The following is an 18,075-nucleotide window of genomic DNA, read 5'->3' on the forward strand; positions in this document are numbered from 1 at the left end:
ATTAAGAGGGAAATTTGGACACTGGCTCCATGGTGGAGGAACCTTAAAACCATTTTTTTTTTTGCTTTTTTTGGGGGGGCGGCGGGGTGTCACACCCAGTGATACTCAGGGATTACTCCTGGCAGTGCTCAGGGGACCATATAGGATGCCAGGGATTGAACCCAGCTCGGCTGCTTTCTAGGCAAACGTCCTACCCACTGTACTATCGCTCCACCTTCTGGAACCATCATTTTAAGTGAGATAAACTGGTTGTAAGGGACCGAGACTCTCTGATCGCCCTTTGATGAGGAACTGAGAAGAATCACACTCGGAGAGGCAGAAAATAGAACAGCAGCAGCCAGGGGCTCTGGGGAGGAGGAATGAGGGGAAAGTTATTGTTTAATGGGTGAGATGAACTCTGGAGAGGTCTGCATGTCAATACCCCTGGAACACACACGTCAAAGGCATAGGTGGGGGCTCAGGGGCGGGGGCGGTTAATGTTAGTTTTGAGCAGTGACAGCAGTAATCGACTACAGCATCAAGGCCGCGCCATCCTCTTTGAGAACTAAGAAAGTTCCAGCTAATCACCCTTCGACACTGCTTAATTGTGTTGGGCTCTCACAGGCTCTCAGTGAAATCGATCCTATTTCAAGCGAAACAGGTCAGTCCCGTGAATTGTGCAGCAAGTCAGGGGATTCAGAGTCCAACTGCCGAGAATGAGTGTCAGAGTAGTGCTTGGGGAAACCCCCATCTGTCCCCATCTTCCTGCTCCCCGTCAGCTGTCCTGCTCTTCTCCCTGGGAAGCCAGGCGTGACCAGAGTCCAGGAAGCCAACAGTATTCAGGATTTGGCACCCATCTTTGTGTGTATGGGGTTGGGTTGTGCTTCCTTGGGGGAACAAGAGAGATGGAGAGAAACAGAACTCCCAGGAGAATCGGAGTGTGCTTCAGCGACCCTTTGGTTTGCTCTTTGCTTTGGACTTACCCGGTCACCTAGTCATTGGCAGGGCACTCGCCATGAGGAATCTGCCCGGTGTCCTCGAGTTTCCTTTCCTCTAACCAAATCAGGAGTGTTGGCAAATGGCTTTGGGCCATGCCGGCTGCAGAGCCGTGCTGGGAGAAGAGGTGGAGGAATATTCTTATGTGTGTCCCCACCCACAACCCTGGAGGTGATTGGCCAGCTAGAACACGTGTCTTTCACAGAAGGGATGCCGCAGCTGGAATGGGCATTGGAATGGGTCCCCAACCTGCTAGACCCTCACTTCTTAAATGGTAGATGGCCACCCCATGAGTGGGTCACATAAGTGTTTAAAAAATTGTTTTCACTAAATGTCTCGGGCCAGAGTGATAGATCAGAGGGCTGAGCACATGGTTTGCTTACAGTAGGCTGGGGTCCCCTCCCTCATGACGCCCAAGCTGGAAGTAGCCTCAGCATTGCTGAGTGTGGCCACCAAATCCAAAAAAAAGGGAAAGAAATTCATTTCTTTATGACTTTTTTTTTAACCAGTGTTTGATTTGTAGATCCATTTTATTGCAGGAAACCTTCTCAGGTGAATACAAGTTGTGATTTAAAGAGTTAAAGAAGGCTCGTGCTGTGCTTACACTTTGCGTTTAATTATAAGACTCTAATGAATCCACCACCCAACTTGAAATTTTACCCATGCCTTTGTATCTGTCTTGGGAAGTAATCATAACCCCAAATTTTGCATTTTTTTGACCCCAGATTTTTCTCCCCTCTCAACCCCCAGGTTTCTTTTAAGTTTTGGGTTTCTTTTGTTTGTTTTAATGTCATGTTGTATGGCTTTGCATGGTTTTACATCTTATGTAACTGGCATGATACAACTTGTCTATTTCTAGTCATGAAGTTTGTCTGTTCTGCTATGGTGTGATAGGATCGATCATCTTCACAGCTCTATCATTATACAACCCTGCTCCAGTTCTTTTTGAAAATACTTGGGTCACTCATAGTTCCTGGCTACTGCAGAAAACACTGCCATGGAAATTCTCGTACACAGGCCCAGTTTCACTGAAGGTGCCTTTTCCAGCATGACGTTGCTTGTTGGTAGGGTATGAACATGTGTGACTTTACAAGGTGATGCCAAATTGTTTTCTAAAGTCTTTTTAGTCCTTTATGCTCATACCACCAGAGTTTGATAGTTCCCGTTTCTTTCCTTCTTCATAGATATTTGGAATTGTCAGACTTGTCTTCTCAGTGAATCTAGTGACTTTGGGACAGTGCCTCCTCGTGCTTTTGTTTATATTTCCCTGGTTACTAAAGACATTTGGTTTTTTTTTGCAATTGTTTTGTGGTGCCAGGGATTTTTTTTTTTGCAATTGTTTTGTGGTGCCAGGGATTGCATGTACAGCCTCACACATGGAAGGCAAATCCTGCCTTTGTGTATTTAGTTCGTTGCTTGCTTTTTTGATGGATTGTGCAAGGGTTTTGCTCATCTTCTCTTGGGCTGTTTCTTTTTCTTATCTTTGTAGGACATCTTTGTATTTTTTAGATATTAATCTTTTATTGAGAACATTTGCTGCAGATAGCTTTTCCAAGTCTATGTACTGTCACTTTACTCTCCATAATCATATCTCTTTAATGTTCTTAAAAGCTATTCATGCTCATGCTTCGCAATTATTTTTATTAAATAGGCCATCTTAAAGAAAATAGTATTTTAAGTTTACATAGTTCTCTAACTATATAAACTACATAGTTTATATAGTTTGATCTAAAAAGCTTTGATTTTTTTTTTTACAGTTAAGTCTAGTCCATCTGTAGCACTGTAGCACTGTCCTCCCATTGTACATCGATTTGTTCTAGCGGGCACCAGTAACGTCTCCATTGTGAGACTTCTTGTTACTGTTTTTGGCATATCGAATATACCACAGGGAGCTTGCCAGGCTCTGCCATATGGGCAGGATACTCTCAGTAGCTTGCCAGGCTCTCCGAGAGAGACGAAGGACTCGAACCCTGGTCGGCCGCATGCAAGGTAAACGCCCTATCTGATGTGCTATTGTTCCAGCCCTTGTGGTTCATCTGTAGTTAATTATATGTGTGTTGATTCCCATCCCACCCCCCAGCAATATTGCTAAATAGACTGTCTTAGTAATTCTAATAATAATGGTAACTTTCTCCTAATTTTTCTTTCTGTTGTTTGTTTTGTTTTCTTTTAAGGGGTGTTGTGGAGTAAACATTGCTCAGGGCTTCTTGACTCACTACTCAGGGACTATTTCTGGTCATTTCTGCTGAGGCTTGGGGAACTATATTTGATGCCAGGTCTTGAACCTGGTTCCGTTGCATGCAAGGCAAGTGTACTAGTACCTGCTGTACTGTCGCTCTGACCCTCTTCTAGGTCTTTCATTTTTCTGACCCTGTTGCACTGAGCTAAGTTTAGGCTACTGACTAAAAGCAATAATAATATTCATCTTTATGTTGTTTCTTACTTTAAAGGAAGCTATATGTTATCGATTCACAATTCATTTAATGTTCTAGGTGTTTTTAGGAAATACACTATATCATAACAAAATCACTCTATTCCTGATTTTCTAGAATTTATTATTAATGGTCATTGACTAGCATTTTAAAACATTTGTATCACTTAAGTCACACTAAACGTTCATTTTTTTTTTCACTTAGTGTTTTACTGTGGTGAATTATATTATGAATTTTCCAGTTCTGAATTTACTTGCTTATGATACATTATATTACATACTGCTAGAGTTGGCGAACTCATGTATTTTAAAAAGCTCTTTTGTATGGATTTTGCATTTTTATACACACTCCATGTTTTTCTAGTGCTGTCCTTATCTAATTTTAGTGTCAAAATTATATTCTCATAAAATGAGTTCAGGATGAGCAGGATGAGTTCATAAGATGAGTTCATCGTAGAGTCTCTGAAGAGAGTTGATGTAAGATTAGAGTTCACTTCCTTAATATTTGATGGGACATACTTGCAAAGAAATCTGGGACTGGTGTTTTGTGTAATGATTCTTAACTGTTGATTTAATTTTTAGTGATTAAAATATGACTTATTTCGGGACTGGAGTGATAGCACAGCGGGTAGGGTGTTTGCCTTGCACGCGGCCGACCCAGATTCAATCCTCAGCATCCCATATGGTCCCCCAAGCATCGCCAGGAGTAATTCCTGAGCGCAGAGCCAGGAGGAACCCCTGTGCATCGCTGGGTATGACCCCAAAACAAAGAAACAACAACAACAAAAATATGACATTTCTTTTCAGATTCATTTTGATAACTGTTGTTTTTCATTTTACCTAAGTTTTAGAATATATTAGCTTATATAGCTTATATAATATATTTGTCATCTTTTCTGTTTTGTTTTGTTTTGTTTTAAGATGGGGGAGCACCTGGCGTGCTCAGGACTTTCTCCAGGCTCTGCATGTAGGGATCAGTCAGGGGAACCATGTAGGGTGCCGGGATTGAAACCAGATCAGCTAAGTGCGACGCAAGACCCTACCTGTTGTACTCTCTCCAGCCCTATTTGTCATCTTTTATAGTTATGTCCTTTTTCATTATCTTGTTTTATCATCTTTTTATTTAATCTTGGCGTAGTTGGTATTATTTCTCTCAAAGGGTCCCCCCACTCCTCCCAATTTGTATTTCTTTGGTCTAGTTTTTGAAGCATGTTTTTAAAATTTCATACCTCCAAGAGGTCATGATTAACTTTTTTGTTCTTTTCAGTTACCTCTTCAGCCTAGATTACTAGTTACGCCCTGTGGTCAGAGAATTGATTCATCAGAAAGTGCTTTGCAATTTGTAGAGACGTTCTCTGCTCTAGTGTATGTCAGCTTTTATAAAATATCCTCTCCAGACTTCAAAATAATATGCCTTCTCCATTATCAGCACATGTTCTCTCTTATCCATTAGATCATATCTTCTTCTTAACCATCGTGTGTGCGCGCGCGCACATGTGCACACGCACTTCTGGGTATGTGTAACGAGAGAGATGGGTGGGGGGTCAGGGAGGCGCAAAGAAATGAGAAGGAGAAAGCACCCTTGCTGAGCTGAATACTGAGGATATGTTTAGGTCTCTCATTAAAAGGGGCTTGATCCTTTCTCCTTGTAGCTCTTTCCATTTGGGGTGTATGGATTTTGAGGCTGTCTTTCTGGATGTATCCGTGTCTAGAAGAGTTTTATCTTCCCGGTGAATCGAACCTTTATGAATGTTTAATGACTCTCTTTATCTGTGGTAATGATTTTTACCTTGGAAAAAATCTGTCTTACCTGGTTTGAATGTAGCTACATGAGCATGGCCTACGAGCATCTTTTTCTAGCCCCTTATTTTAAGCCATTCTTTCTCCTTATGTTTTAGGTTTGTCTCTTGTAATAGCATATTGGATTTATTTCGGGGGGTTAAAGAAGACCATCAGCCCATATGTATTGATATATATTTGAATTTCTCTAATCTTACATTTTGTGTCCCGCATTTTCCACCTTCTTTCTCCCTTTTTCTAACAGTATTTTCATTCACTTAGATTATCTCTCTCCTCTCTTTTTTTAATCCTTGTAACAGTTTGGGAGTCGTACATTTTTCAGTTCTTTTAGTGTTAGCCCTGGAACTTTTAGCATAAATATTTTAAAATGTTTAAAGTTAATCAATGCATTTAATCTCTGGATCAATACCAGGCCCTTGGAATGCTTTTATTTCTATCCTCTCCATCTCCTAAATGATTATGCCATGTTTGTCCAGCGCTTCATTTCTATTTCAGTTTCTGGTTCTTGCATTGTTCTTGATATTTTTAAAAGTCACTTAGGCGTTGTTGTTATTATTATTATTATTATTGCACTATTCTGTCAATATTCAATTGCATTTTCCTGGCTTGCCATTTCCTCTTATATCTCTCACATCCTTTCTCTTGGGATCGTTAAACTCTTTACTTGAAATAGAGTTTTAAGAAATTTCTACAGTGAGTGTGGGCTTTGCATTATAGCTCGAACTTCTTATTTCAAAATGTATTTATTTTACCCACTTTCTTAGAAGATAGTGTTAGTTACTGATCTAGAGTGTGTGATTGTTTTCTCTCTCACTTGGAGAATATTGTTCAACTTTCATCCGTCCTATTGTTTTATCTTAATTGATACCTTCTTTAGCTTTCTGCATCATTGGTTTGCATTGTGTTTGCTGTGTACTGGCAGACTGGGTGGTTTTAAGTTCCCAGCTTCTTCTCAGTTATTTGCCTGCAGTTCCAGGAGTCTGGCAGATCCACCGTAAGGGGTACCATGGCCTCTTGGCTCCCACATCCATCTCCCTGTGTGCCCCTCCCCTCACCCCCAGCTCCTTGGCCTGGACTCTGGTCCCCATGTTCACAGTAGCATTGGCTCGGGGGTAACTGGCTTCAGGGAGTGCCTGCTGCTTGCATTTCAGATCTTGTCCTTATATATTCCATTTTGTCATTTGTCTGTGCGCAGTTCTTCTGGTGCATCTGTGCATGCATGGACCTCTACATTCCCCCGCTGCCTGGCATGGCCTAACCACGGCTTTGCAACATGTAGCCGGTCTTGGGCTTGCTCTTGGAGCCCATGTTCTTCCTTGAATGTAGAAGCTTGCTTGTCTCTGTGTTTCTTTGCTGCTTGTTTCTCTCCAAAATACATTTCCTCTCTTTCTCTCCTTTCACATTTTCCTAAGTTTGTTTGGGGTATTTTTTTGGGGGGGGTGGTCACACCCAGTGATGCACAGGGATTACTCCTGGTGGTGGTGGGGGACCATATGGGATGCTGGGAATCGAATCCAGGTCAGCCGTGTGCAAGGCAAAGGCCCTACCCACTGTGCTATTGCTCCAGGCCCCTAAGCTTAAGTTTTGATCAACAAAAACTACCTTGCTTCATGCCCCTCCACCCCAAGTGGAACTGGACTTTATCTGGGGTCTCCAGTAGGATCTTTGAAAGACGCCCCCCACATTCTTCCTCACCACCCAGCTGGAAGTGGAAGCCACTGATCATTACCTCGTCCTGTGCCTTTGTGCATCTGCCTATGTTGGGACAGAAGCTCTCTGCGAGCTCCCACTTGTGGCTCTGCTTCCGCAATCCCAGGAATCCTACCTCCTCTTTATGCTTGGCCAAGATCAGCATTCCCCCAGGGCCTAGATCCCTTGGGAGGGCCACCTCACCCGAATCGTAGCCTCTGGGTTTAAAGCCCTCCATTCCGGAGAGAGTCCCAAGTGATGGGAACATAACAGATCAGCAGGTGGGGAAGACAGCGGCATGACCTGTCTCATCAAGAAACCTTAACTTGCTCAGGGCAAGCTCGGCCCAAGCTAGTAAATCACTTCTCCCCTTTCCGATTTCATATGGCCCATCCGTCTGATGGCAGAATGGATGCCGGGATTTTGCATGAGGTTAATGATAGGGTTTTGTTGAGGCCTGGTAAAATCAGCTTGAATTGATGCCCACACAGCCACCGTGGGTACTGTTACCCGTGCATTCAGCTTCAGCAGAAACATTGCAGGCATCTCTTGAGTTAAACACCTGTTGAGGCAAATGAAGGGTTTGAAGAAGAAGGTAGAGATGGGCCTTCCCACCTGTGCACGATGGTCAGCTTTCTCTGGTTAGTGTCTGCTCACCCGCATTTGGTGGTTCCGCTGCTGCATGGCGTGCTTGTCACCAGGTCAGGCCAGCAGACTGGCGCTGCCATGGGCTACACTACATTGGTTTGCTCTTCCCCAGTTGGTTGCTCATTGCTTCCAGCTAGTGTTTGTGTGTGTGTGTGTGTGTGTGTGTGTGTGTGTGTGTGTGTGTGTGTGAGAGAGAGAGAGAGAGAGAGAGAGAGGAGAGAGAGAGAGAGAGAGAGGGAGAGAGAGAGAGACTGAGAGAGAGACTGAGAGAGAGAATTGGGAGCTTCCACAACCATCTCCGGGAAAGTTCATCTTCGCAAGTGGGAAAGGCCTATTTTATATTTGAATTCCAACTCCCTGTGGTCCTGTCTGCATGCCTGTTTTCACCTGGAGACATTGCCCGTGGACACACTGGTTTTCTGTCTTCTGTATACCAAGCCTCCCGATTGAGAAGAGAGGCCAGGATTTTTCAGGCTCCTGCTTGAGCAGTCTTTTAGAACGAGCTGGAACTCCTAGGGCCCATGCCCAGAGTTCCCTGCATCGTTGTGGGGTTTCTCTGGAAGGCGGCTGTGTGGGGCCGGTGCTCTGCGTATGTTAAGGAGTGTGTCCGGGAGGGTGGGGACACGCAACCACTCTGCACAGGATTGAACCCTGCATTGTCAGAAGGTTTCCTTTAACTCCTGTGGTCTCCACTAAAAGAAAGTCATAGTTTGGTTCCAGTGTATCTTTAGTGTTTCTCATACACTCCCCCATCTCTTCTAAGAAAGAGAAGCTCTTGCTTTGGTCGGTTTGGGGACATAGGTCAAAGTGCTCGTGTGCAGGCTTTGCATGCTAGAGCCGGGGTGCCCTGCATGGCCTCCTGAGTGCCCTCAGAGTGATCTTCAAGCATTATACCAGGCATCCAGGCATGGACACTACTCTCTGCCACCCCACCCCCCCGCCCAGCTGTTCCTCATCCCCACCCTCACTTCCACCCCCCAAAAACCAGGCATTCTCAGACTCCAAAGCTTCTGGTAATGGTCTGGAGCTTAATTAATATTACTTTCATTTTGGTGTGTTTCTCCCACTCCAAACTTGGTGTTTAAAAAACATTTTTATAAACTCTAGAGACAAAAACACAGTGAACACCCTTTCCTAGCTCTGCCAAGCCCTCACTTGCTTATTTCTCTTATCCTTCAACTTCAACACTCTCATTCCCTCCCTCTTCCTTCCATGGAAAGGCAGCCAGTCCTTCCCCGCTGTGGGACTGGAGTTAGTCACAAGCACCGTGTTTAAAACTAAGAGTAATGATATTATTACAGGAGCTAGCTCCAGGGACAGAGCACGCAGAGGCTGACCAGGGTACCCCCCTCATTGCCTAGCCAAGCATCACCCGGCATCATCCCTTGAAAAGAGAAATAAGCAAGAGTACGGAACTGAGTTGGTTTCCTGAGACTTGGTCCAGGCATTTTCCCTGTGCAGCTGGCAGCTGGGCTCTCTTGCACTGGTTCACATCTTGTTTCTTTTTTTTTTTTTTTTTTGGTCACACCCAGCAATGCTTAATGGTTGCTCGGCACTCAGGAATTACTCCTGGCAGTGCTTGGGGGACCATATGGGATGCCAGAGATTAAACCCGGGTTGGCTGTGTGCAAGGCAAATGCCCTTCCTGCTGTACTATCGCTTTAGCCCCTCTCATCTTGTTTCTTGTATGAGTGAGAAACAGCAGAGATCAAAACCATCACACACTGTGCTCATTGTCACTGGCTTTAATAAGTAGGTCCCTGGATAATTGGTGGCATTGACCAGTTTTCATATTCCATACACCCCTCTGTCCTCTTGTTCTGGCACTGGGGGGCGTGCCAGGCGACAGCAGGTCTGCAGAGAGCAGATGCTGGGGACGCCCTTCCTCACGCTTAGGCTGAGTGTCCTGTAAGCCCATGCGTGAGTGACAGAGACTTTCTCCCTCCAGGCTTTCCTTTCTGCTGCATCCCTGTAGTCTCCCAAACCAGAGGAGTAAAAGAATAAGAGACCACTCGAGGCAGGCACATCACATCCACAGGATGCAGTTGTGTGCCGTTGGACAGGACAGCAGAGGAGAGCCAGTCAGAGTATTCCCGCCCCCTGCAAGCCAAAAGCTCTGCTCAGAACTCTCCATTCAGTGGCTGGAGCAATAGCACAGCGGGTAGGGCGTTTGCCTTGCACGCAGCCAATCGAGGTTCAATTCCCAGCATCCCGTATGGTCCCCTGAGCACCGCCAGGAGTAATTTCTGAGTGCAGAGCCAGGAGTGACCCCTGTGCATTGCCAGGTGTGACCCAAAAAGCAAAAAAAAAACCCTCCCTGTTTGACCCTCACACGGCCAGGGGAGTTTGATGCAGAGCATTGCTTGAGGTTACCAAGAAGTAACACTGGCCTGTTATGGAAAGTCTGAAAGGCCAGACTCAATCTAGAAATTTCCGGAAACATGGTGTGGCTCTGGGATCATACCATGCCGGCCACCCACTGAACCTGCTGGAGCTTCACTTACAAATGCCTGCGCACGCGGACACACACACATACACACACAGTGGTAGTTGGAGGGTTCAGAGCTGAATTCTAGGGATCAGAACTTGACTCTAGTTCTGAACTGCTGGTCCTGAGGCATCGAGTGAGGGTTGGTGTTTGAGTGCCTTTTTTTGCTGTGCTTTATGGACGGGGAAGCGTACAGGAAACCTGGCAGCCTGTGAGTCCAAAGCCTGTGGCCTGCTCATCCCGGGACAGGCACCTTTTGTCCCAGGCCCTTTCCTGAACCTACCCTCTGTGCCTCCAGCTCTCAGTGGCTCTCCTTGCTGTGGTCGTGCCTCTCTCTGGTCCTATCCCACAGCTCAGTGCATGAGGGGTGCTGGAGGGTCCCCACCGGGACAGAGGGGCTATGGAAATGAGGGAGCGTTCCCTCTCTCCCACCCCCCACCCCCCACCCAGGACATTGTCAGGCACTCAGGCACAGAGTGGGACTTTGATTCTGATTTCACTGGAGGCCGTGCGGTTTCCAGGAAGGCTGCAAAGCATCTGCGGCCTGCACTGTCCGTGTCTGTCTGAGAAGCGAGCTCCTGAGTGGGTGAAAGCGAGGGGCCGGTACAGGGCCGGGGTGGTCACTGCGTGGTCGGGGATCTTGGGGTGGTGCAAACCATACACACATACACACACACATACACACACACACACACACACACACACACACGCACACTGAGTCTCCTGAAGGCTGCTAGTCCCAAGCTGGCATTGAGGGTGACATTTTCAAAGTGAATGTGGGAGGGGACAGCTGTCACCCCATGGTAGGCACCCTTGGCTTAAATACTGTGGAGGAACAACTCCTAATGGAGCTTTGGAAGAGAGCGGTGGCTTTTTCCTGCCCTTCAGAGTCGTGAGCCCATAACTCCTCCGCAGCTTGGGCCCGTGGCATGCAAACACCAAACACAAGCTTGGTTTTGAGGGGATTTCATTTAGTTAGTTAGTTAGTTAGTTTGATGGGGGGGGGGGCACACCCAGTGATGCTCAGAGCTCAGGGATCACTGCTGGGGCGATGATATGGGCTATCCACAGTCACCACCCCCACCACCCCCCCCCCCCCCATGCCCCAGCTTGCAAGGCAAGTGCCTTATCCGGGGGTTTAGTGTTGCCTAGGAGAGAGGCACCTCAGATGCCCTCCTGCCCCCTGCAGTGCTGTTTCCATGCAGTGGGTAGAGTGGAAATGCCAGGGATGGGAGCCAGGGATGCTGTCAGCCCCGAGTTGACAGATCGCTGTCCCGGGAGGGGCTGTGGTCGAGCCCAGGGCGGGGGCTGCCAGGGCGCCCCAGAGGAAGGTGCTAATGCGTGTTCTCCCGTTGTGTGCCCCCCCATCCCCACCCCGTGTCTCCTCCACCCCGCAGGAACGGCCTGTCCAGTGGCCGCGTGCGGACTGAGAGCGAGCCCCCCTGCGGCTCCCCGGTGGTCAGCGGCGACCCCAAGGAGGACCACAACTACAGCAGTGCCAAATCCGCCGCCGCCCGGAGCACCTCGCCCACCAGCGACTCCGTGTCGTCCTCGTCGGCCGACGACCACTACGAGTTCGCCCCCAAGGGCGGCCAGGAGGGCAGCGAGGGCAGCGTGCGGAGCCTGGAGAGCCCCAGCGAGGCGGAGGAGGAGGAGCAGAGACGCAGCGCCAAGGAGGCCCCCGGGGACGGCGCGCCCCAGCACAAGAAGCGCCAGCACCTCGCCAAGGCCAGGAGGGTCCCCAGCGACACGCTGCCCCTCAAAAAGAGACGCACGGAAAAGCCCCCCGAGAGCGACGACGAGGAGATGAAGGAGGCGGCGGGGTCGCTCCTGCACCTGGCAGGGATCCGCTCCTGTTTGAACAACATCACCAATCGGACGGCAAAGGGGCAGAAGGAGCAAAAGGAAACCACGAAAAATTGACAAACAAGTCACTGATTTGTTTTGAACTTAACGGCCATTTGGTTTCAGCATGTCAGGAGATTTCTAATGATTTGTGGCAATATCAGCGATTTGCTTTCGTTTGTTCTTCTTTTGCTTTCTTTTCCTCTTTTGGTTTGGTTTTCTTTTTTCTCTTTTCTTTTTTTTGTCTCTTTTGTTTTTGATTTAATTTTGCGCCCTTCCCCCCCACCCCGTTTTGTTTTGGACCCTTAAGAATTTTATTTTTAAAGGAGATTGAAGCCATAGAACTCATATTGACACTCAGCTGTTTTACAAAAAGCTTTTCATTATCTGAAGACAAAACCGAAAAAGCCAAAATTACCATTGCTTCCTCCGGCTTGCAGGGAGTCAGCGGAGGCCCCGAGAAGGCGCCAGGCATGCAGGCGGAAATGGTTGGGAGGTCCGCCCAGTTGGGTACCTCTGAGCAGTCCCCAGTGCACTCAGGCAGGTGGGCATCAGGCAGGCGGGAAGAGGAGGAACCCTGGGCCCCCTTCTCTCCACCAGAACAGACCCAGACTTGTAGCACCAGGTGCATCTCGTTGCTCCTGGAAAAAAAAAAAAAAACAGCAACAACAACAAAACGCCAGGCATTACCATGCAGGGCCCATGGGGGGCTGTATCCAATGCTCCCTGCCTTTACCCCAGAAGCCTCATCACATCTCCCTCCCAAGGGGACACTGGCCAGTCCAGATCCACCAGGTACCAGTGGCCAGTGAGAAGTGGGATGCATTTTTAGCAAAGTCGCTAATCATCGAATTCTGTTCCACATTCAGTTAAGGGAGTGTTCCACGGGGCATAAGGCTGAAGGTTGACCCACGTGCGCTCACACCAACGCACACTCACACACACATGTACACACACACACACACACACACAAATACATGGACACATACACACATAGACACAAATACATAGATACATACACATGTACATGCATGCAGACACATGCACACGCACACAAGAGAAAAGAAGCCCTCTCGTCTTCATGGCCCAAGGGAAGAAGTCCCAGAAAGTTCAGCAGCTGTTAAGAAAGGAAATAATGGTACAAATCTTTTTCTGTCTGTCAAAACTCTTTGATCCAAGTTTAAAAAAAAAAAAAACTTAAAAAGCTATGGAACCTGCCATTAGTATTGTGATATATTTTTAAAAGATTAAAGGCACATTGATGGATTAAAAGTAAAGCTTGGCAGGGGATAGGGAGGCGGGAGGGAAAACTCCTATACTGCCCTCAAAATGGAGTTTACAGTTCATGTCAGTCAGTCAGGACTCATCTTTGCAAAAAAAATCAGTGATTTTCCACATCCAGCAAGTGTAGCCAGCCGATTTCTGATCCACAGTGCATGGATTCCTTTGAAAAAAGAAAAAAAGAAAAAAAAATCATAAAAAACACAAACTTTTTTTATTAAAAAAAAAATAACAAAGTTCTTGTAAGGTAAATAATGTATTTAGCATGAAGCATGAATTATTTTCATATAAATATAGAAAATAGAGAACAGGCTATGCCTCTAATTTTTAAGCCCTTGGGCTTAGAGGTTCTTTTGGTTTTCCTCTTTTTTTTTTTTCCTTTCATGATTTTCTTTCTTTATTTTTTTTGTTTCGTTTTGTTTTCCTTATGATTTGTGTTTTGGTTGTTTTGAAGCAGGTGTTTAAGGTTTAACCTTCTTCAGGGACAAATTCTGACTGTTGGGGAACTAATACTCTGCAATATAAAATCTCTTCATGTTCTGGTCGGGCCTGGATGGTGGGACTCTGTACTGCCTCGTCTGCACTGCAGCCCCCAAGCCCCTCTGATTCTCTGTTGAAAAGTGTGTCCTTTCTCTTTGTCTGTCCACGTTTACCACGACGCAATAATTTGAGGGCAAACTTAGGAGTGAGTGTGTGCGATAGAGTCAAGAGAATTGCGGGACGCGGAGTGGAGGGAGGGAGCCTCGGTGGTGAGTGGGTTCCAGAAAGAAAGCAGTGACTCATTATGCAAAACTCATCAGGAGAAAGGGGGACCCCCGCTCACGGGCCTTATGGGATGAGGGTGCAAGTTAGGGTTCACGGGATGGAGGAAGTGACCGAGGTGTGGGCAGGACCAGCCTCCCACCTCCCCCTTAGGTGGGGCGCAGGGGCGTTCTGCAGCCATCCACCGCCTCGGCACACAACCCACCCAGATTGTGACAGTCTTCAGACCATATCTGTCACTAGGGCCAGAGACTCCTGATAACCTTTGCCGAGGTGGAATTAACCTGGGGAGATCCAAAGAGAAAACTCTACGAGCATCTGATCTCCCACATGGAGGGGAATCTTAAAACACAAACCACACTCACAACCGTGGCTCAGGATGTGGTGGGGGTGGGGGAGGTGAGAATGAGGGTGATTTTTTTTTTCCTTAAATGGGACAGTGGAGGAAACCTCCCTCTGCCAGGACCTGGGAGTGGTTAAGGAGACAGCCTAACAGATGGAACCCCCGGTCCAACAGGCCGAAAAATCTCTCCCAGACCCCAGTTCTCCCATATGGTTGGGGAACCGTTTCGGAGCAGGATGCAATTTTTGAAAAGTTCTGTCCCTTGCATCTTCCCAGACCTCTGGCACACCCCTAAAGCCATCCACAACCGCGGGGCCGGGGCGACGCTTTGTAGGGTCCCTGACCCAGCGCCCAAAGGTCTCCCCGCTCCCCACCCGGTGCCACATAATTCCGACTTCCCTCCTGAAAGGCAGAGGCGAAGGTTCAGGGCTGTCTCTGGCAGGACACTTCCTCCCGTGAAAACCCCCCACCGTGGGCTGCTCCCCTTGGGAGTTTTCTAAAGGAGCAAAGGGCCTCTTTTAGGAGATAATAAAATGCAATGTGTGTGATTTACTTTTCTGATCTCTTTGAGAAATAGATAAATATAAAAGTGGGTTCTTCTCTCCAGAACCACTCTTTTTGCATAAATACCTCATTGGGCAGCTTTCTAAGTGTTATTTTCCCGCGTGCCCCTCAGCGGCGCCTTGGTGGGTGGGTTGCCCCCGAGGGGTCCGCGGGGAAACTTTAGTGAGGGTACCTTTTTCTATTTTTCTTCTGTTTTTGGAGGCATACACATGATGCATAACCAAAACAATGGCTCAATTGTGTTGAACTTTGTATCTTGATTGTTGAGAAAAGCAAAAACAAACAAAAACAAAAAAAAAATCTCTGTGTATGTGGCCGTGTGTAGTCAAGTCCACGGCGGACCGCGGTCCCGCCCTTGCCAGGCCCAGGGGCAGCCGGTGCCCTCCTCCCCTCCCTCCTCCTCCTCCTCCTCCTCCAAGAGCAGTAGAGAACTTAAGCACAAGCCTCTTTGTGAAAGACTATTTTGCTCAAGTGTAATCCACTTTAGTCTTGGAATCCCTTTCCCACACGTCAGGTGTTCTTTTTAGCTTCCAAACTAGCGTCTCTGTATCCTCGCGTCTGACAGGCGCCCGAGTGCCGGGCAAGAAGTGTGCTGTCTTTTGCTTTCATTTCTCCTGCTGGGAGAAGTGGCCTTTCGTGTGTCATTCCAGTATCTCACATACTCACCTGGGGCGGGGGGAGGGGGACGTGGGGAACTATAGCAATATTTAAAGATGCTTCGGGAAACCACCGTGTATCCACATCCAGCACCATAACATCTGCGAGTACTTGCCGTTGGCCCTCGGACCCATTTAAGAGGAGGAGACCGTGGCTCCTTCCTCTTAAGGGATAGACACATAGTTATTTTTATGCTACTCCGGTTGTCTCTTATCTGTATCTAGTACTCTGTGAAAAGGGTTTGCATCCTCCATCTCCCCCACAGCCTTATACTATCCCACAAGCTCCTAGTCCCCTGCCCTCTCTAATCAGTATCCTTTTGAGAGTTCTTTGGTGATGCTGTCTGGAAACGGGACGACCAAACCCAGAGTGAGATGGGGGTTTCGCCAGACCCCAGTGCAGGTAGCCCGGCAGGGCTCAGCCTGGGCTCTGCGGGTTCCAGAAAGAATGTGTTGGAGGCTTCCCCCAGGGACCGAATGGTTCTTGTCGAGAGATGCTGAGCTCAGAGTGCCGGACCCTTGTGGACATGGCACACATCCTCAAAGGACAGTCGGGGGAGACTGCACCTGGAACAGGCTGCCCAGGTGGGCGACAGTTTCAGGCCATGGACTGTGTTGAGGACCTATCTTCTGATTGGCTAGTGTCTGGCTCCATCCTGGAACATGGCTGGACACCAGAGCTAGGACTGATCCCATGACCTGGGGGCAGGGGTGGGGGCATGCAGCCCCTCATTGAAGGATTCTTGGAAGAGGAGTCAGTGGAGGGTTTCCAGATGGCATTCGATCCATCCAATGTGATTTCTCTTGCCCTTCAAACTTGATTCAGGTGGGGGTGGATATTTCTGGTGGTGGGTCACAACTGCCCAGAAGTGGCCATTTCTTTTTCTCTCTTTCTTTTAAAAATGTTTCTCTAGAAAAGTTTTTTTCTTTTCCGTTCCCTTTCTCTTCAGGATTCTCGCCACCAAAAGAACACATTAAACTCTGTGTCCCTCTTGATTGTGACTTGCCAGTGTTGACAGTTAAATCCTTAGTGTCTAGGTTCCAGCCCTCCAATACTATATCAAACACTGTTATGCACATAATGCAGCACTGTGATCTAATTTAAATAATACTTTTTTATTATTTATACTACTATATATAATATACATCCACACTTTTGCTATATAACCTAAGTGATAACCCTCTTTTAGTTACCTGGACTTTGGTTTCTATTACAGTTAACACAGTTACAAAGTTGTAATGGTGTCTTTTATTTCCCCCACCCCCTCTTTGTAAGGGAATGTGTAAATCAAATTATATTCCTGGTGTGGTGTTCTTGTTCCTGGAGTTTCATGCGGATTTACACATGGCATTCAGTGTTGTGTATAGACCCACTGCCTGGTGACTTCCTCTGTTCACCCCTCTTCCTTTGAGAGAGCCCGATAATGGTGGTTAACTCCTTGTTCCTCTCTCTCTCTCTCTCTCTCTCTCTCTCTCTCTCTCTCTCTCTCTGGTTATTCTTGAATTAAGCACAGACTCATCAGCTCGGTTGCTTTATCATGAATAATGCGTGTGATCCTGCGACTCTTCCACAGTTCAGCAGACAAGTGCTAGCCTCACTGACCAAAAACTAAGCAAGGAAAATGACGATTTTTAACAACCATCCATACGGCTGAAACCGAGGTGTTTATGGTGCTGCCTCTTGCTGTCTAAGCTGTCCTTTTGGCAATCAGATCTGAATGAAAGATCACTTCGGACTTAACTGTGATATGCTCACAAGTACCCTTCCTGTTTGTTTTGTTAGCGTTGAAATCAAGACTATTTATTTGGAGAAACATCAAGCTGTGTTTCCCACTGTATTTCATTTGCAAAACTTGAGAACCGCCTTCTCCAGCTTTTGCAAATAATTGATATTCCATATTGGATTCTCAAAGACTTCGATATGGTGAACCTAGGAAACCTAGAAATTGTATTTCATCCTTTTCCTGACTTGGCCTGAGTTCCCCAACAACACCCCATCCCTCACTTTTTTTTTTTTAAAGATGAACCATAGCACAAGTTCAGTTATTTAAATATTCAGCGTTTCTTGAGTCTGTCTGTCGAGGCCATCAAAGCTCATAACTGATTCAATAACCAGTTTCATGCTGACATTCTCACACCTTACACTGCCCTGGTATTAGTGGGGAGGAAAAAGTATCCGCGCGTGTCCGGGAAGCATTCTACACTTGTATATTTTTTTATACTCTGATTCTGTAGCATTTCTGGGTTGCGTTTTTTTGTTTCACAGAAAACATACTAATAATAACAGTGATAAAGCAATCAGAAGACCCAAGAGGTTTACTGTCGATGCTTGGCATCGTCTGACCTTACCTGGCCAATTGCAGTCTGTGGCCAAATTCATTGACTAGAGTAATAACTTTTCAAAAGCCAATTTTTTTTTCTGTATTTTCTGTCTGAAACTGCCAATATCATGAATAGAAAGGGAGAACGCTAAGGGAGAAAGAAAGCGATGTCCCATTGGATTTGTGTCACCTATAGGAACAGCCTGGAGTGTGATCAGCCAAACTTTAGGGACCCGATGGTGTTGCTTTGGAGGCGCCCATATTCGCATTTT

At 46.9% G+C, this 18,075-nt stretch overlaps 1 protein-coding gene across 7 annotated transcripts in view; it reads left to right on the forward strand.

The window, feature by feature from the left end:
• The window catches only part of FOXN3 (forkhead box N3), a 422,811-nt gene extending 409,711 nt beyond the window's left edge, over positions 1-13,100 (forward strand). For all 7 annotated transcript variants that reach the window (XM_056133253.1, XM_056133252.1, XM_056133258.1 and 4 more), the window contains one exon: positions 11,429-13,100. In XM_056133253.1, coding sequence (XP_055989228.1) covers positions 11,429-11,954 — 526 coding nt within the window. In that variant the 3' untranslated portion in view covers positions 11,955-13,100. The remainder of the gene's footprint in view (positions 1-11,428) is intronic.
• Positions 13,101-18,075: the final 4,975 nt, after the last annotated feature.

This window comes from Sorex fumeus, unplaced genomic scaffold (assembly GCF_029834395.1).
Source record: "Sorex fumeus unplaced genomic scaffold, SorFum_2.1 ptg000098l, whole genome shotgun sequence".
Taxonomy (NCBI): Eukaryota; Metazoa; Chordata; class Mammalia; order Eulipotyphla; family Soricidae; genus Sorex; species Sorex fumeus.